Consider the following 16605-nt stretch of genomic DNA (forward strand, 5'->3'; position numbering starts at 1 on the left):
TTCCATTTCTTGCTATTTAAAATAATTACTTTGTAATATCTACTTACTGAAAAAGTAATTGTTTAGCTTATTAGAAGAATTATGAATGCCTAGTTGGGATGATTATATGTCTCAGCAAGCCTGGGATAGTCCTGGTTTATGCCTGTTTCACTGTAATATTAATCCTGTCCCCTTTCACTGTCAGAAGTGTCCTGATAAGACATACCAAATGGAACAAAATCTTATTTATAAAGGAAGATACTGCTTCCTAAGTAGGAGCTTATATGTGTTTTTTAATAAACCAAGGTGAAAAGAACCTCACCTAATAAAAACCTTTCATCTTGAATACATAGGGTTTTGATAAACATAATTCCATTATTTTGGTGATAGACTAGCTTATAAACTGACTTGTATTCTCTTGTATATATTTATATTCTACATGATGGATGGTATGGTTATTTCTAGTCATCATTAGGTTTTTTCCCTTTGCTTTTTTTTTTTTCCCCCCAACCATTATGTGTTTGTGTGTGTTTCTGACTGCTTCAGGGTCTGGGGATAGTTTTGTAAAAAGTGATGCTATACTTGAAACAATACTACTTCCTTTTCTCTATGAATATTGCTTAAGAAAAGTAACCTAAAATTTAATAGGAGTCTCCTGTGCCAGCCTTGTGTCAGGAGCTTTCCTTGTGTTATCTCATTTATTCCTTACTATTTTGGTCCTCATAATGTAAATGAGGAAACAGCCCATAGAGATATTAAGAGATACTGAGTGATAGAGCTATTGAGTGCCTAAGGTGATACATCTAGTGGAAGCACGGGATTTCACACCAAAGTCTGTCTGATTCCAAAACCTAGGATGTTTCATTGCAAATCTCATTATTGGCATGTTCCTGTGAGTCTGCAAAATTATTTTTATGTTCATTTTATAAGCTTGTAAGGATGAAAATACTCATATTAGTCTCAATCCACAAAACATAAGTATAGTAAATATAAACCTGATCAATATATTGATTTAAAATATGAAGAAAAGTAATGGGCCCTGCATAGTTATTTAAAAATAACAACTTTTATCCTTTTAGACTGTATGTATTGTAGCCTATCTCCAGATACTCTGTTGAGTATCCCTTGATTTATATCCTAGAGTTCATAATAGAAAGTTATTATCAGGAATGTTTCTGGTCTTTGAAGTACATTTTGGCTTCTGATACTGTAATTTTGATTTGAAATTTTTCATTATTTAAGATTGAAGATTACTAAGATAAAAGTGTTTTTAATAATATGGATGAGGAAAAAATGTGTGGTAAAACTAAAAAAAAAAAACAACGAAAAAAACGAGGTGGGGGTGGAATTTTTCCAGTTAAGAACATTAAAGAAAATTTTATTTTAACTCCACAAAATTAGAGGCGACATAGTCTTATAAAATAAGGGATAATTCTCTAAAGTGAATACACTTTTGGCTTTATGAACCACATGCTTCATTTTATTACTGTCCTACAAAATACATGCTTTTTGTCCTAAGGGACAACACTTTGCTAATATTACTAAAATACATATTGTGGTTAAAACTATTAGAGAAGGGAACCATTGACAGAACTAGACTTGAAATCATGCTGAACTTCATTTGAACTTTATTTAAAAGTAATAGGCCTCTACAATTGAATGAGTTGATATGAAATGATTATGCTGTTTTTAGATATACTTATTCCTTTCCATACAGAGCTTTTGTGCGGCCTTGCACCAAGAACTCAAAGAATACTATCGATTACTCTCTGTTTTACATTCTCAGGTAAACTACTTTTTTTTTTTATTTCTTCACTTTGTAAAGTGTTAACAAAAATTATAGCTATATAGAATATTTTGTTTCTTCTTACATTACTTTTAAATGCCAGAAATCTTTTTGATAATAATATTTGTGAAGTCTGGATAGCTATGTCCTAAGTGTACCCTACAGCCAATTAATTGTTGGTTTTTAGGGTACTTTCTACCATAAATAGATCACTTTTAGCTTGAAAGGACTATTGCTCTCTCAGAGGGAACATTGTACTTTACTTTTATGGGAATAATCATTTCCCCATGGTCACTTTGTATGGATTAAGAAACGATGGGATATTTAATTATAGGTACTTAAACATTATATTTTTTGTTTTTCAGCTACAGTTAGAGGATGATCAAGGTGTAAATTTGGGACTTGAGAGTAGCTTAACACTTAGACGCCTCCTGGTTTGGACTTATGATCCTAAAATAAGACTGAAGACTCTTGCAGCCCTGGTTGATCACTGTCAAGGTCATTTTGTGTTTTTTATGCACACATCTCATAAACTTGCTTTACTTCAAAACAGTGTTTAGGGAATATTATCTGTTTCTGTTTTTGTACCCTGCCCAAAAACAGAGTAGCCATACGTCTGTTGATTGAATACAAATTAATGGGTATGAATTTATAGAGAAAATAACCAATTGTCTGTGTGGTTCAGTATTGATACTCGAAGAAACTCATTAAGATGGAAGAAGGAGGAAGGTGTCTCGTTATTAAAGATTTTTCTTTTTTTGTGATCCTTGGTGCTATAACTTTCATTTATTTACATTTCTCTGTTGCTTTCCTCTTAACTAAGAGCATATCCTAGAGTTTCTCTTTTTACTTTCATACCTCCTGAGGTTATAGTCCATGTTTGTTTTTACTATCTATGTGTTAAAAATTCTCTTATTTGCATGTTTGAGTTATGCATCTCCTGAGCTCTAGGGCTGTATTGCTAGTTGCCTTGTATACATTTTTTCCCTCACTGTTTGTGTTACTTTGGCCAAGAATCTCATTCTTTTTTCTCCTCATCTGTAATACTGGGATACTAATCATAGTTACCTCATAGGATTGGTATGAGGACTAAATGAGCTTTGAAAATAGGTAGTCTGGTCCATAGTAAAAACTCAGTAAATGTTGGCTATCATCATGTCTCCTGGATGATGATTCACAAGGTCCCAAAATTCAACATAATCTAGAACTAAGTTCATCATTATGTCTCTGTGCCTTGCCTGTCCTATCTCTTAGCACTCTTCCTTAAAAAGTAAAGAAGTTGAATACAGCAAGTAAATATCTGCCTTTTTCCCAATGACTGGCACTCCCCCATAATTGGATTCCTGCCAGATTCCTTCTTGATGTTGTTGCCAGTCTCCCATCTCTTTGACTATATAGTTAGCCACTGAAGTCCTATTACTTTTAACATCTTCATGTCTCAAATCTCCACCTCTCCCTCGGCACTGTATTTAATCCATGCTTTTTGTGTATCTTCCCTGCATGTGCTATTTTACTAACCCTCTAAAATTTCTTTCTTCATTCTCACCCACCTCCATTTTTATGCACATATGCCAGAGGAATCTTACTAAAATCAGATCATGTCTGTCCTTTGCTTAAAATCCTGCAGTAATCTAATAAAATCCTGAATTCTTAGCATAGCATAAGAAATTGTTCATGTTCATGTGCTTGTATTTTTAGACCTGATTTTTGTCACTTCTAATACTTCATATTGCACTGTTCTCCCAGAATGTAGAGTATTATTATCTCCTCTTAGAGCAGGGTTTTTCAAACTGTAAGTTGCAACCTATTAGTGTGTGTTGTGAAATGAATTTAGTGAGTGGAGACCAGAATATTATACCAAAGGAAAAAAAAAAAAGGAAAATATTACTGTGTAAATATTGTTTTGTTTATTATGTATATTTATTATTATGTATATTCAAGTGTGTACTGGATTGTAATATAAGGTATGATTCTTAATGTGTGTCTCAGTTAAAAAGGGCAAAAGCCATGTTACTTCAAGATTATATGGTGAATCAATCTTTTTGCTACTGAAATACTCCTTTGTAGTCGTGAAAAGGTAAGTCAGAAAAGATGAGTGACTTTTGTAAATTCATGTAAAGTCAAAGTGATAATCTTGGTTTGTTGACTCTTTTTATTTTAATCTTCATTTTATTGAGATATATTCACATACCACGCAGTCATACAAAACAAATCGTACATTTGATTGTTCACAGTACCATTACATAGGTGTACATTCTTCACCTAAATCAATCCCTGACACCTTCATTAGCACACACACAAGAATAACAGGAATAATAATTAGAGTGATAAAGAGCAATTGAAGTAAAAAAGAACACTGGGTACCTTTGTCTGTTTGTTTCCTTCCCCTATTTTTCTACTCATCCATCCATAAACTAGACAAAGTGGAGTGTGGTCCTTATGGCTTTCCCAATCCCCTTGTCACCCATCATAAGCTACATTTTTACACAACTGTCTTCGAGATTCATGGGTTCTGGGTTGTAGTTTGATAGTTTCAGGTATCCACCACCAGCTACCCCAATTCTTTAGAACCTAAAAAGGGTTGTCTAAAGTGTGCTTAAGAGTGCCCACCAAAGTGACCTATCGGCTCCTTTTGGATTCTCTCTGCCAGTGAAGCTTATTTCATTTCCTTTCACATCCCCCTTTTGGTCAAGAAGATGTTCTCCGTCCCATGATGCCGGGTCTACATTCCTCCCCCGGAGTCATATTCCACGTTGCCAGGGAGATTCACTCCCCTGGGTGTCTGATCCCACGTAGGGGGGAGGGCAGTGATTTCACCTTTCAAGTTGGCTTAGCTAGAGAGACAGGGCCACATCTGAGCAACAAAGAGGCATTCGGGAGGAGGCTCTTAGGCACAACCATAGGGAGGCCTAGCCTCTCCTTTGCAGCAACCGTCTTCCCAAGGGTAAAACCTGTGGTAGAGGGCTCAACCCATCAAACCACCAGTCCCCTATGTCTGTGGTCATGTTAGCAACCATGGAGGTGGGGTAGGCAAATACCCCTGCATTCTCCACAGGCTCCTCAAGGGAGCACTACATCTTTTTTTTTTTTTTTTCCTTGTTTTTCTTTCTTCTTTTTTAAATCAACTGTATGAAAAAAAAAAGTTAAAAAGAAAACAAACATACAATAAAAGAACATTTCAAAGAGACCATAACAAGGGAGTAAGAAAAAGACAACTAACCTAAGATAACTGCTTAACTTCCAACATGTTCCTACCTTACGCCAAGAAAGTTACCTAATATAGCAACATTTCTGTGAACTTGCTCCTACTATATCCATCAGAAATTAACAGACCATAGTCATTCCTGGGCATCCCCAGAACGTTAAATAGCTTATCTGTTCTTCTTGGATTATTGTTCCCCCTTCCTTAATTGCTCTCTATTGCTAGTTCCCCTATATTCTACATTATAAACCATTTGTTTTACATTTTTCAAAGTTCACATTAGTGGTAGCATATAATATTTCTCTTTTTGTGCCTGGCTTATTTCGCTCAGCATTATGTCTTCAAGGTTCATCCATGTTGTCATATGTTTCACAAGATCGTTCCTTCTTACTGCCGTGTAGTATTCCATCGTGTGTATATACCACATTTTATTTATCCACTCATCTGTTGAAGGGCATTTGGGTTGTTTCCATCTTTTGGCAATTGTGAATAATGCTGCTATGAACATTGGAGTGCAGATATCTGTTTGTGTCACTGCTTTCCGATCTTCCGGGTATATACCGAGAAGTGCAGTTGCTGGATCGAATGGTAACTCTATATCTAGTTTTCTAAGGAACTGCCAGACTGACTTCCAGAGTGGCTGAACCATTATACAGTCCCACCAACAGTGAATAAGAGTTCCAATTTCTCCACATCTTCTCCAGCATTTGTAGTTTCCTGTTTGTTTAATGGCAGCCATTCTAATCGGTGTTAGATGGTATCTCATTGTGGTCTTAATTTGCATCTCTCTAATAGCTAGTGAAGCTGAACATTTTTTCGTGTGTTTCTTGGCCATTTGTATTTCCTCTTCAGAGAACTGTCTTTTCATATCTTTTGCCCATTTTATAATTGGGCCGACTGTACTATTGTCATTGAGTTGTAGGATCTCTTTATATATGCAAGATATCAGTCTTTTGTCAGATACATGGTTTCCAAAAATTTTTTCCCATTGAGTTGGCTGCCTCTTTACCTTTTTGAGAAATTCCTTTGAGGTACAGAAACTTCTAAGCTTGAGGAGTTCCCATTTATCTATTTTCTCTTTTGTTGCTTGTGCTTTGGGTGTAAAGTCTAGGAAGTGGCCTCCTAATACAAGGTCTTGAAGATGTTTTCCTACATTATCTTCTAGGAGTTTTATGGTACTTTCTTTGATATTGAGATCTTTGGTCCATTTTGAGTTAATTTTTGTGTAGGGGGTGAGGTAGGGGTCCTCTTTCATTCTTTTGGATATGGATATCCAACTCTCCCAGCCCCATTTGTTGAAAAGACCATTATGACTCAGTTCAGTGACTTTGGGGGCCTTTCAAAGATCAGTCGGCCATAGATCTGAGGGTCTATCTCCGAATTCTCAATTCGATTCCATTGATCTATATGTCTATCTTTGTGCCAGTACCATGCTGTTTTGGCAACTGTGGCTTTATAATAAGCTTCAAAGTCAGGGAGTGTAAGTCCTCCCACTTCGTTTTTCTTTTTTAGAGTGTCTTTAGCAATTCGAGGCATCTTCCCTTTCCAAATAAATTTGATAACTAGCTTTTCCAGGTCTGCAAAGTAGGTTGTTGGAATTTTGATTGGGATTGCATTGAATCTGTAGATGAGTTTGGGTAGAATTGACATCTTAATGATATTTAGCCTTCCTATCCATGAACACGGAATATTTTTCCATCTTTTAAGGTCCCCTTCTATTTCTTTTAGTAGAGTTATGTAGTTTTCTTTGTATAGGTCTTTTACATCTTTGGTTAAGTTTATTCCTAGGTACTTGATTTTTTTAGTTGCTATTGAAAATGGTATCTTTTTCTTGAGTGTTTCTTCGGTTTGTTCATTTCTAGCATATAGAAACATTACTGACTTATGTGCATTAACCTTGTATCCCGCTACTTTGCTAAATTTGTTTATTAGCTCTATTAGCTGTATCGTCGATTTCTCAGGGTTTTCCAGATATAAGATCATATCATCTGCAAACAATGACAGTTTTACTTCTACTTTTCCAATTTGGATGCCTTTTATTTCTTTGTCTTGCCGGATTGCCCTGGCTAGCACTTCCAGCACAATGTTGAATAACAGTGGTGACAGCGGGCATCCTTGTCTTGTTCCTGATCTTAGAGGGAAGGCTTTCAGTCTCTCACCATTGAGTACTATGCTGGCTGTGGGTTTTTCATATATGCTCTTTATCATGTTGAGGAAGTTTCCTTCAATTCCTACCTTTTGAAGTGTTTTTATGAAAAACGGATGTTGGATTTTGTCAAATGCTTTTTCAGCATCTATTGAGATGATCAATTGATTTTTCCCTTTTGACTTGTTAATGTGTTGTAATACATTGATTGATTTTCTTATGTTGAACCATCCTTGCATGCCTGGAATAAACCCCACTTGGTCATGGTGTATGATTTTTTTAATGTGTCTTTGGATTCGATTTGCAAGTATTTTGTTGAGGATTTTTGCATCTATATTCATTAGGGAGATTGGCCGGTAGTTTTCCTTTTTTGTAACATCTTTGCCTGGTTTTGGTATTAGATTGATGTTAACTTCATAAAATGAGTTAGGTAGTGTTCCATTTTCTTCAATGTTTTGAAAGAGTTTGAGTAAGATTGGTGTCAGTTCTTTCTGGAAAGTTTGGTAGAATTCCCCTGTGAAGCCATCTGGCCCTGGGCATTTATTTGTGGGAAGATTTTTGATGACTGATTGGATCTCTTTGCTTGTGATGGGTTGGTTGAGGTCTTCTGTTTCTTCTCTGGTCAGTCTAGGTTGTTCATATGTTTCCAGGAAATTGTCCATTTCCTCTACATTATCCAGTTTGTTGCCATACAGTTGTTCATAGCATCCTCTTATAATTTTTTAAATTTCTTCAGGATCTGCAGTTATGTCACCTTTTTCATTCATTATTTTGTTTATATGGGTCTTCTCTCTTTTTGATTTTGTCAGTCTAGCTAGGGGCTTGTCAATCTTGTTGATCTTCTCAAAGAACCAACTTTTGGTGATATTTATCCTCTCTATTGTTTTTTTGTTCTCTATGTCATTTATTTGTGCTTTAATCCTTGTTATTTCTTTTCTTGTATTTGGTTTAGGATTGGTTTGCTGTTCATTTTCTAGCTTCTTCAGTTGATCCATTAGTTCTTTGATTTTGGCTCTTTCTTCCTTTTTAATATATGTGTTTAGTGCTATAAATTTCCCCCTTAGCACTGCTTTTGCTGCATCCCATAGGTTTTGGTATGTTGTGTTCTCATTTTCATTCGTCTCTATATATTTAGCAATTTCTCTTGCTATTTCTTCTTTAACCCACTGATTGTTTAGAAGTGTGTTGTTTAACCTCCAGGTATTTGTGAATTTTCTAAGTCTCTGATGGTTATTGACTTCTAATTGTATTCCATTGTGGTCAGAGAATGTGCTTTGAATAATTTCAATCTTTTTAAATTTATTGAGGCTTGTTTTATGTCCCAGCATATGATCTATTCTGGAGAAAGTTCCGTGAGCACTAGAAAAGTATGTGTATCCTGGTGATTTGGGATGTAATGTCCTGTATATGTCTGTTAAATCTAATTCATTTATCAGATTGTTTAGGTTTTCAGTTTCCTTATTGGTCTTCTGTCTGGTTGATCTATCTATAGGAGAGAGTGATGTGTTGAAGTCTCCCACAATTATTGTGGAAACATCAATCGCTTCCTTTAGTTTTGCCAGTGTTTCTCTCATGTATTTTGTGGCACCTTGATTGGGTGCATAGACATTTATGATTGTTATTTCTTCTTGTTGAATTACCCCTTTTATAAGTATGTAGTGGCCTTCTTTGTCTCTCAAAACATCCCTGCACTGAAAGTCTATTTTATCTGAGATTAATATTGCTACACCTGCTTTCTTTTGGCTGTAGCTTGCATGAAATATTTTTTTCCATCCTTTCACTTTCAATTTCTTTGCGTCCCTGTGTCTAAGATGAGTCTCTTGTATGCAACATATTGATGGTTCATTTTTTTTGATGCATTCTGCGAATCTATATCTTTTAATTGGAGAGTTTAATCCATTTACGTTCAATGTTATAACCGTGAAGGTATTTCTTGAATCAGCCATCTTATCCTTTGGTTTATGTTTGTCATATGTATTTTTCCTGTCTCTCTATTACTATCCTTTATGGTATATTACTATGCCATACTGAATCTCTTTAGTACTGAACCTTTCTCCAAGTCTCTCTGTCCTTTCTTTGTTTCTCTGTCTGTAGGGCTCCCTTTAGTATCTCCAGTAGGTCAGATCTCTTGTTAGCAGATTCTCTCAGCATTTGTTTGTGTGTGAAAAATTTAAGCTCTCTCTCAAATTTGAAGGAGAGCTTTGCTGGATAAAGTATTCTTGGTTGGAAATTTTTCTCACTCAGAATTTTAAATATATCGTGCCACTGCCTTCTTGCCTCCATGGTGGCTGCTGAGTAGTCACTACTTAGTCTTATGCTGTTTCCTTTGTATGTGGTGAATTGCTTTTCTCTTGCTGCTTTCAGAACTTGCTCCTTCTCTTCCGTGTTTTACAGTGTGATCAGTATATGTCTCAGAGTGGGTGTATTTGGATTTATTCTGTTTGGAGTTTGCTGAGCATTTATGATTTGTGTATTTATGTTGTTTAGAAGATTTGGGAAGTTTTCCGCAACAATTTCTTTGAATACTCTTCCTAGACCTTTACCCTTTTCTTCCCCTTCTGGAACATCAATGAGTTTTATATTCGGACGTTTTATATTATCTGTCATATCCCTGAGGTCCGTTTCGATTTTTTCAATTATTTTCCCCGTTCTTTCTTTTATGCTTTCATTTTCCATTCTGTCTTCTTCCAGGTCACTGATTCGTTGTTCAACTTCCTCTAGTCTTGTACTATTAGTGTCCAGAATGTTTTTAATTTGGTCAACAGTTTCTTTAATTTCCATAAGATCATCTATTTTTTTATTTAGTCTTGCAATGTCTTCTTTATGCTCTTCTAGGGTCTTCTTGATCTCCTTTGTATCCCGTACTATGGTCTCATTGTTCATCTTTAGTTCTTTGAGTAGCTGTTCTAGGGACTGTGTCTCTTCTGACCTTTTGATTTGGGTGCTTGGGCTTGGGCTATCCATATCGTCTGGTTTTTTCATATGCTTTATAATTTTCTGTTGTTTTTGGCCTCTCGGCATTTGCTGAACTTGATAGGGTTGTTTTAGGATTTGTAGACCAATTGAAGTCCTTATCTCTAATTTATCAGATCTATAGCTTCGTGGAGTACACTTTCTCTAACTAACCAGCAGGTGGCATCCACAAGCCACGTGTTCTCCAGAAGCCAGTTCTCCCCTGCTTTGCCTTTGTGGTGAGTGGGGGAGTGAGTCTTGTGGGGTCCAGTTGGTGTACCAAGCTTGCCTGTGTAGTTGGTGTTGCCCACCCTGTATATGGGGTGTGTTTCTGGGCAGTCAGAGAGGGGGAGTGGCTCTAACAATCAAATCTCCCTGGTGATCCTAGAGTTTTAAAGCTGCTGCAATATTCTAATCCTTCAGTTCAGTCCTGCCACAGTTTGTCTCTGCCACTGACCCACAAGTCCTTGGTATTGGCGTATGGCTCCTGACAGTTGTGAGTGACTCCCTCTTCCAGGCCGTGCACCCCCTGGTCCTCTGTTGAGTGATGACTGTGCTATGTCACAGGTGAGTGCCGTCCCCCCAGGGCAGTTCTGGGCTGCTGGGCTGTGTAGGGAAACTCCTAGTCTGCTGAAATGATGGCTGAATGGGGGTTTGTTAATTCACACTGCTCCACATTCCCAACTCTGGGACAATCAGCTGAGGTTGCAGGGAAGGCTAATTTCCACGCCCAGTTTTGTGGTGTGTGCCTGTTGTTTGAAGCACTTCCGTCACACTGGGTTGTCTTGGGCAGCTCTGGGCTATGGGGCTGGCGATGGGCAGGAGTGTTTCCTGTCCACCAGGATGATGGCTGTGAGCGGACACCCCCCTTTTCTTGGGAAGTTGTGGTGTTTAGTGAATTTTCTCACCCACTGGATTATTGCCTTTTGTCTCAGAGCTCTCTTAGTTCTGCTCTTGTCTTGACCTGCCCAAATTGCAAGTCTTTGAAGCTTTCTGTATTGGGCTTCTTAGAGTAGTTGTTTTAGGAAAAGAAAAAAGGATTAAAAAAAAAAAAAAGGGCCCTCCTCACAGATTTAATAGGTTGTTGAAATGCTAAGAGACAAAGCAATTAGGGCCGTTAAGGAAAGGTCCACAGGGCAGAGAGATCAGCTTTTCTTCGGGATTTGCATATTAGCCTCAGGGCCTGAGCTCTGCTCTTCCCCTTTCTATGTTCACCAGAACTCCAAAAATCCTCCGCTTTTATTTTGGAGTTTTTCGTGCTGTTTTTTCTATGCCTGTCTCCTCTTTGCTGGGCTGGCTGCTTTCAGATTCTCTGGTGTCTGGTCTCAGTCTATCTATGGTTGGAGTTTGGATCAGTAGAATGAGTTTCTGACAAGGACTGCCACTGCAGTTCTCCTTTCTCCTTCGTGGAGCTGACAGCCCCTCCTCCCAGGGGACTGAGCCTGGCAGGGAGGGGTGCGGGTCCCCTGGCCACAAAAACTTACAGATTTCGCTGATCTCAGCAGTTCCACGTGTTCATGAGTGTTTTATGAAGTATGGCGAAAGTCAGATTGCTCTGTGGTGTCCAGTCCACGCAGTTCCTGGCTTTCTACCTACTTTCCTGGAGGAGTAACTAAAACATACAGCTCAGTAGTCGGCCATGTTGCCCAGGATCGGTTTGTTGACTCTTAATCCATTGCATACTTACTACTGCTTCTGGGTCCAAAAAATGGTATTAACTCTTAAGACAACAAACAAACTTTATCTTGATTGTTTTGACATGTTTGATTAGTGTTAATTGGTTTCGATTGTGAATTTAAATTTGGGCATTTGTCTTATAGATTTTTTTCCCTACCTGCAGGAAGGAAAGGTGGTGAACTGGCATCAGCCGTCCATGCTTATACAAAAACAGGAGATCCATATATGAGATCTCTAGTACAGCATATTCTTAGCTTAGTATCTCATCCTGTTTTGAATTTTCTTTACCGTTGGATATATGATGGAGAACTAGAGGACACATACCATGAAGTAAGTAATAATATTGCATTTTTAGACTTGGATTTAAAAAGCATGGGCACTTCAATTATTTTTGTCTGTTTTTCCATGATTACTGCTAATAGTACCACCCTTCATTTGAATGGCACACGTATTTTCCCGATTGCTTTGAAAGCAAATTAATCTCATTTCACAGCAGAGCCATTTTTGGTTAGTGGAAAATTGTTATTCTAGTTTTAACAGTGAGAAGCTGAGGCCCAGTAAGGTCAGATCACTTGTCCAAGTTTACTAGCAAGTTGTTGACCAAGGAGGGCCTAGGTTTCCTGAGTCTTTGTGTAGTTTTCCATGCAGTTCTTTATAAACTCACTTTGATTAACTATGGTCCCAAAAATGTTGATGAAACAAGTTATTTGTGTATGTATATATGTACCTATCAAAATATAGTCAGTTATGCTTTAATGCAACCTATGTATTCCTAAAAATCACTGTGCTATTGAAAAATAGCATGATAAAAACCATAGGGTTTATGGCCAAAAGTGGGATTAGGGACACCATGCTCCTAAACTTTGTCAATGACATTAAAAGAAACAAAAAAAAAGATAGGAACCTGGTACAGTAGTAGCACAGTTTCACCCATGTTAAATGGTTAAGAAATACATAAATATTACAATAAATATGGCACTTTACACTGAAAAAGCTATGATATTTGTTTGTGAAAGTGAGACATTGGAAGAGTTGGAGATTGCATGTTATTATGAAGTGGTAGAAGAATGGTTATTTGAAATCCAGTGGAATGGTTATTTGAAATCAGATATGCATGGGTGTGGCTCTTCACACACATGATCAATTAAGGTAGCTGGTAGATTTTGAGGGTGTGTGTATGTGTGTGTACCTGTGTTTTGTGTAATCCTGTGCGGCTCTGTTCAGCTAGATGCAATTTCTGTTGTTCACATAGTGTTTCTCATAGGTGCAGAGAAAAATTTAACATGAAATTTGCATTGTGCTCAAATTGATTCCTAATATATCAGTTCTACGGAACAAATTATTGTTTTTATAACAGACCTTATAGCAGAACTGACTGTGCATGATATTGTTTTGTAGTGTGTGCTTTTGAAACTCATAAATGGCATTATACTTGTTATGTATGATACATGTTTTATGTATGATACATGACACGTACAACTCTAGCCTTCCTCTTTCAACCGTACTCAACACTCCGCTTTGTTGATTGTACTTACAGTATTGTGTTACCATCAAACAGTATTGTGCTATTCATTTGTGAATCTTCACAATGAACCTTATTGAACATTCTGTACTCCTTAACCATCAATTGCCCAATCTCTACCCTCTTTATGTCTCCTGATAACCTATGATTAGAGTTTGCTCATTATAGTTAGTTCATGTTAGTGAGATCAGACAATATTTGTCCTTTGGTTTCTGGCTTATTTTGCTCAACATAATGTTCTCAAGTTTCATTCCCCTTGTTGCATGCCTCAGTCCTTTAAATTTTGAAACTGCCGTTTTAAACTCTGGATTAGCTATACCGTTTTACTCTACTATCATCTATGTTATAGTTCCCATTCCTCCACCCTTGCCAGCACTTCATATTATCCAACTTTAGTAAAAATGTTTTAAATCTGATGAATGAAATTTGGTACTTTGCTATGGTATTAATTTGCATTTCCCTGGCTACAAGTAAGATTGAACAGGTTTTCATGTTTATTAGTTATTTTTATTTCTTCTTATTAGTTATTTTTATTTCTTCTTTTATTGCCTATTCATATCCTTTGCTATTTTTCTGTGGATTTGTCTTTTTAAAATTGAATCATGGGATAGCTTATATATTTGTGTCTGTAATTGATGTTCTTTTCTTTTAGTTTTTTTAACTGTTTATTTTGGCTAAATTTCAGGCTTATGGAAAAGTTGTAAGAATGGTGCGAAGAATTACAGCTTTATCCAAAGTTAAAGTTTATCATATACTGAATTCCCACGTATACCTGAATTTCTATACTCTAAACTCTTATTTTTTCTCTGTTTAATATTTTGCTATTCGTTTGTCAATATTATTCAGATAATGGGACTTTATGGTTTGATATCTGGTAGAATGAGTCCTTACCCTTTGTTATTTTCACAATTTTCTGTGATGTTTTTGTACAATTATACTTACATATGGATTTAGAATCATCTTGTCAATTCTGAAAGAGAATTTTTATAGGGATTACATGTTGAATTTGTACGTTAGGTTAAGAAGTGTTTTTATGCTTCCTGTGTTCCTTTTGCTAGATGAACTTTTATTCTAAAAATATTAATTGAAAACTTTAAAAAGTTTTATGTTCCATTTTACTAAAGGTTACCTGAACATTTTTTAAATCTTTCTTCGATACGTATTTTTCTAAATGTAAAAGTCAAGGGTAAACTGTTTTCTTTAAACCGTCTCCTTCCATGCAGATGAGGAAGTTTCTACCTCTCCCAGGTTCTGCCCCTTTGTACAATTAAGCTCTGTCTTTTGTTTAAATCTTAATTATGTTACTACTTTTAATTTTTATATGCAATTTGTAAAAGTTGCCTTTTCTTTCAAGATTTTAAAAAAAATTTGGTTTGCTTTGCCTTTAGACTTTATTGAATTATTTAGACTTTGGTAATATTGCTTACTACCAAAATCAATAATAACTTTTTGAATTGAAATATACATATGGAAAAGTACACAAATCCTAAGTGTAGTGCTTGATGGTTTTATTATGAAATGAGCTACCATGCAGTCAGGAAAGAGTGCACTGTCAGCATACCCATCATTCATCCTCTTAATCACTGCCCCTTTCCTTCTCTCCACAAGTAAACACTATTTTCATTTCTAACACCATAATTAGTTTTGTCTGTTTTAAAATTTTACATAAATGAAATCATAGAGGTAGTATACGGTAAAAATAATTACATGCTTTCTGTAGGGAAGGTTATTTATATTCATTGTTAAACTTGAAACTATTTTTATCTACTTCTGAGAAGTGCCATAAAAAACTGTTTTTCTAATTAGAACTTCAAGTCACATTTAATTTTTCAAGATTAAATGGAGACAAATTCTTGTTCCATTCAATTTTTATCTATCATCACGTTTATGGTGAGGAAACTTTTAGGTAATGTTTTTCCATTGATAGAGTTGAACTTCCCATTTTTAATGCATTTGAGATCTATTCTCTAATTACAGGGTGATATAAATTTTTCAAGCTGTTTAAAAACTTGTGTAATTGATTATTTAGAATGCTTATTAAATCTCCTGTTATCACAATGCAATGTTATCTGAGTTTTAAAAATTTGTCATTTAGGGGCTTTTAAGAGTCTTAAGTGATCTTGTTGTTAACAAAATAAAAAACTAAATGTTCCTTTTAGAAATGTGAGCTGTTCTTTTTATAGTATTATAGTTTCTATACAATCAGCCACAGTTAGATATGTAGATGTATAAGAAATAACTTGACCTTGTAAGCCAGAAATGAAAGTCAATGGATATTATTATTTTCAGTTTTGGGCCTACCTTTTTTCATCCATTAAAATTCTAAGCACATTATTGTGAATGTTATTTATAGCACTGAACTGTATATAAAGGGGAAAACTTAGGTCATATATGTTACTAGAAAAAAAAAGATAAAACATAGGACCATATAACCTGATGAACTTGATTGTACACAGTGGACTATAGTCAACAGTACTATTTTAATATTCTTTCATCAAAACTGTAACAGAGCCACCGCAGAGTGTCAACAATAGGGGAGTATGTGGGTATTCTGAATTTTTTACATGATTTTTCTGTAAACCTACAACTTCTCTAGTTGAAAAAAGAAATAGGACATAAAAAAATTCTACCTTACAGAAAAAAAAGATAATCTTTTAAAAAGTCTTTCAAAATTTAGGATTATCGTAATATGAAAAATTGTACCTTTTATTTACTAAATCATTGGTATTAAGTCTCACCCAAGACAGCTGCTGATTTGATGAATCTTGTCTTCCTCAGAAGTTGGGGTGGAAATTACTGTCTGGGTCTTTATTTTACTGGGTTATGTAATGCTACCAATTAAAACAAAATCAGAGCCACAAACTGGCTCATTATCTTCTTTGGATTTAATACCTAATTCCTAATTTTTTCTTTTTTTTTGTTTTGTCTTTTTTTTTTTTTTTTTAATAGTTTAGTTTGCCTTTATTAGGAACCAAGAATTGTGCTACCGATTCTTTATATGTATCTGTGTTTAAAAATAGTCCTTAAATGTACCACCAATCCTTTATTGATTGTTTTATGCATTATTCAGGTTAAAAAGTTTTTTTTCCTGGTACTGATTATGAGATTGGAGAGTTGTTGGAGAAGGTAGAGAGAATTGGGCAAAAACCTTGAAATTGATTTTCCTTTAGTTTTCCCTTGTCGTCTTCTTTTATAAACACCGAATTCACTAAGGTAAGAGAAAAGCAGATTCCATGAGACTAAAGGTAATTTAATTATAGGATAAGTTTTTAGAACTTTTCTTGCTTAATATATGTGAAAGTATAAGGCAAACTTTTGGATTTTGTTTTTTTAAGATAAAA

The 16605-nt window shown here is 35.7% G+C and overlaps 1 protein-coding gene across 2 annotated transcripts in view; it reads left to right on the forward strand.

The window, feature by feature from the left end:
- Positions 1-16605, forward strand: part of TUBGCP3 (tubulin gamma complex associated protein 3) — a 175444-nt gene that overhangs the window by 70865 nt on the left and 87974 nt on the right. For both annotated transcript variants that reach the window (XM_037799980.1, XM_037799981.1), the window contains exons 9-11: positions 1697-1765; positions 2131-2263; positions 11906-12072. In XM_037799980.1, coding sequence (XP_037655908.1) covers positions 1697-1765; positions 2131-2263; positions 11906-12072 — 369 coding nt within the window. The remainder of the gene's footprint in view (positions 1-1696; positions 1766-2130; positions 2264-11905; positions 12073-16605) is intronic.

The sequence above is a fragment of the Choloepus didactylus genome, chromosome 12 (genome assembly GCF_015220235.1).
Source record: "Choloepus didactylus isolate mChoDid1 chromosome 12, mChoDid1.pri, whole genome shotgun sequence".
NCBI classification, from domain to species: Eukaryota; Metazoa; Chordata; class Mammalia; order Pilosa; family Megalonychidae; genus Choloepus; species Choloepus didactylus.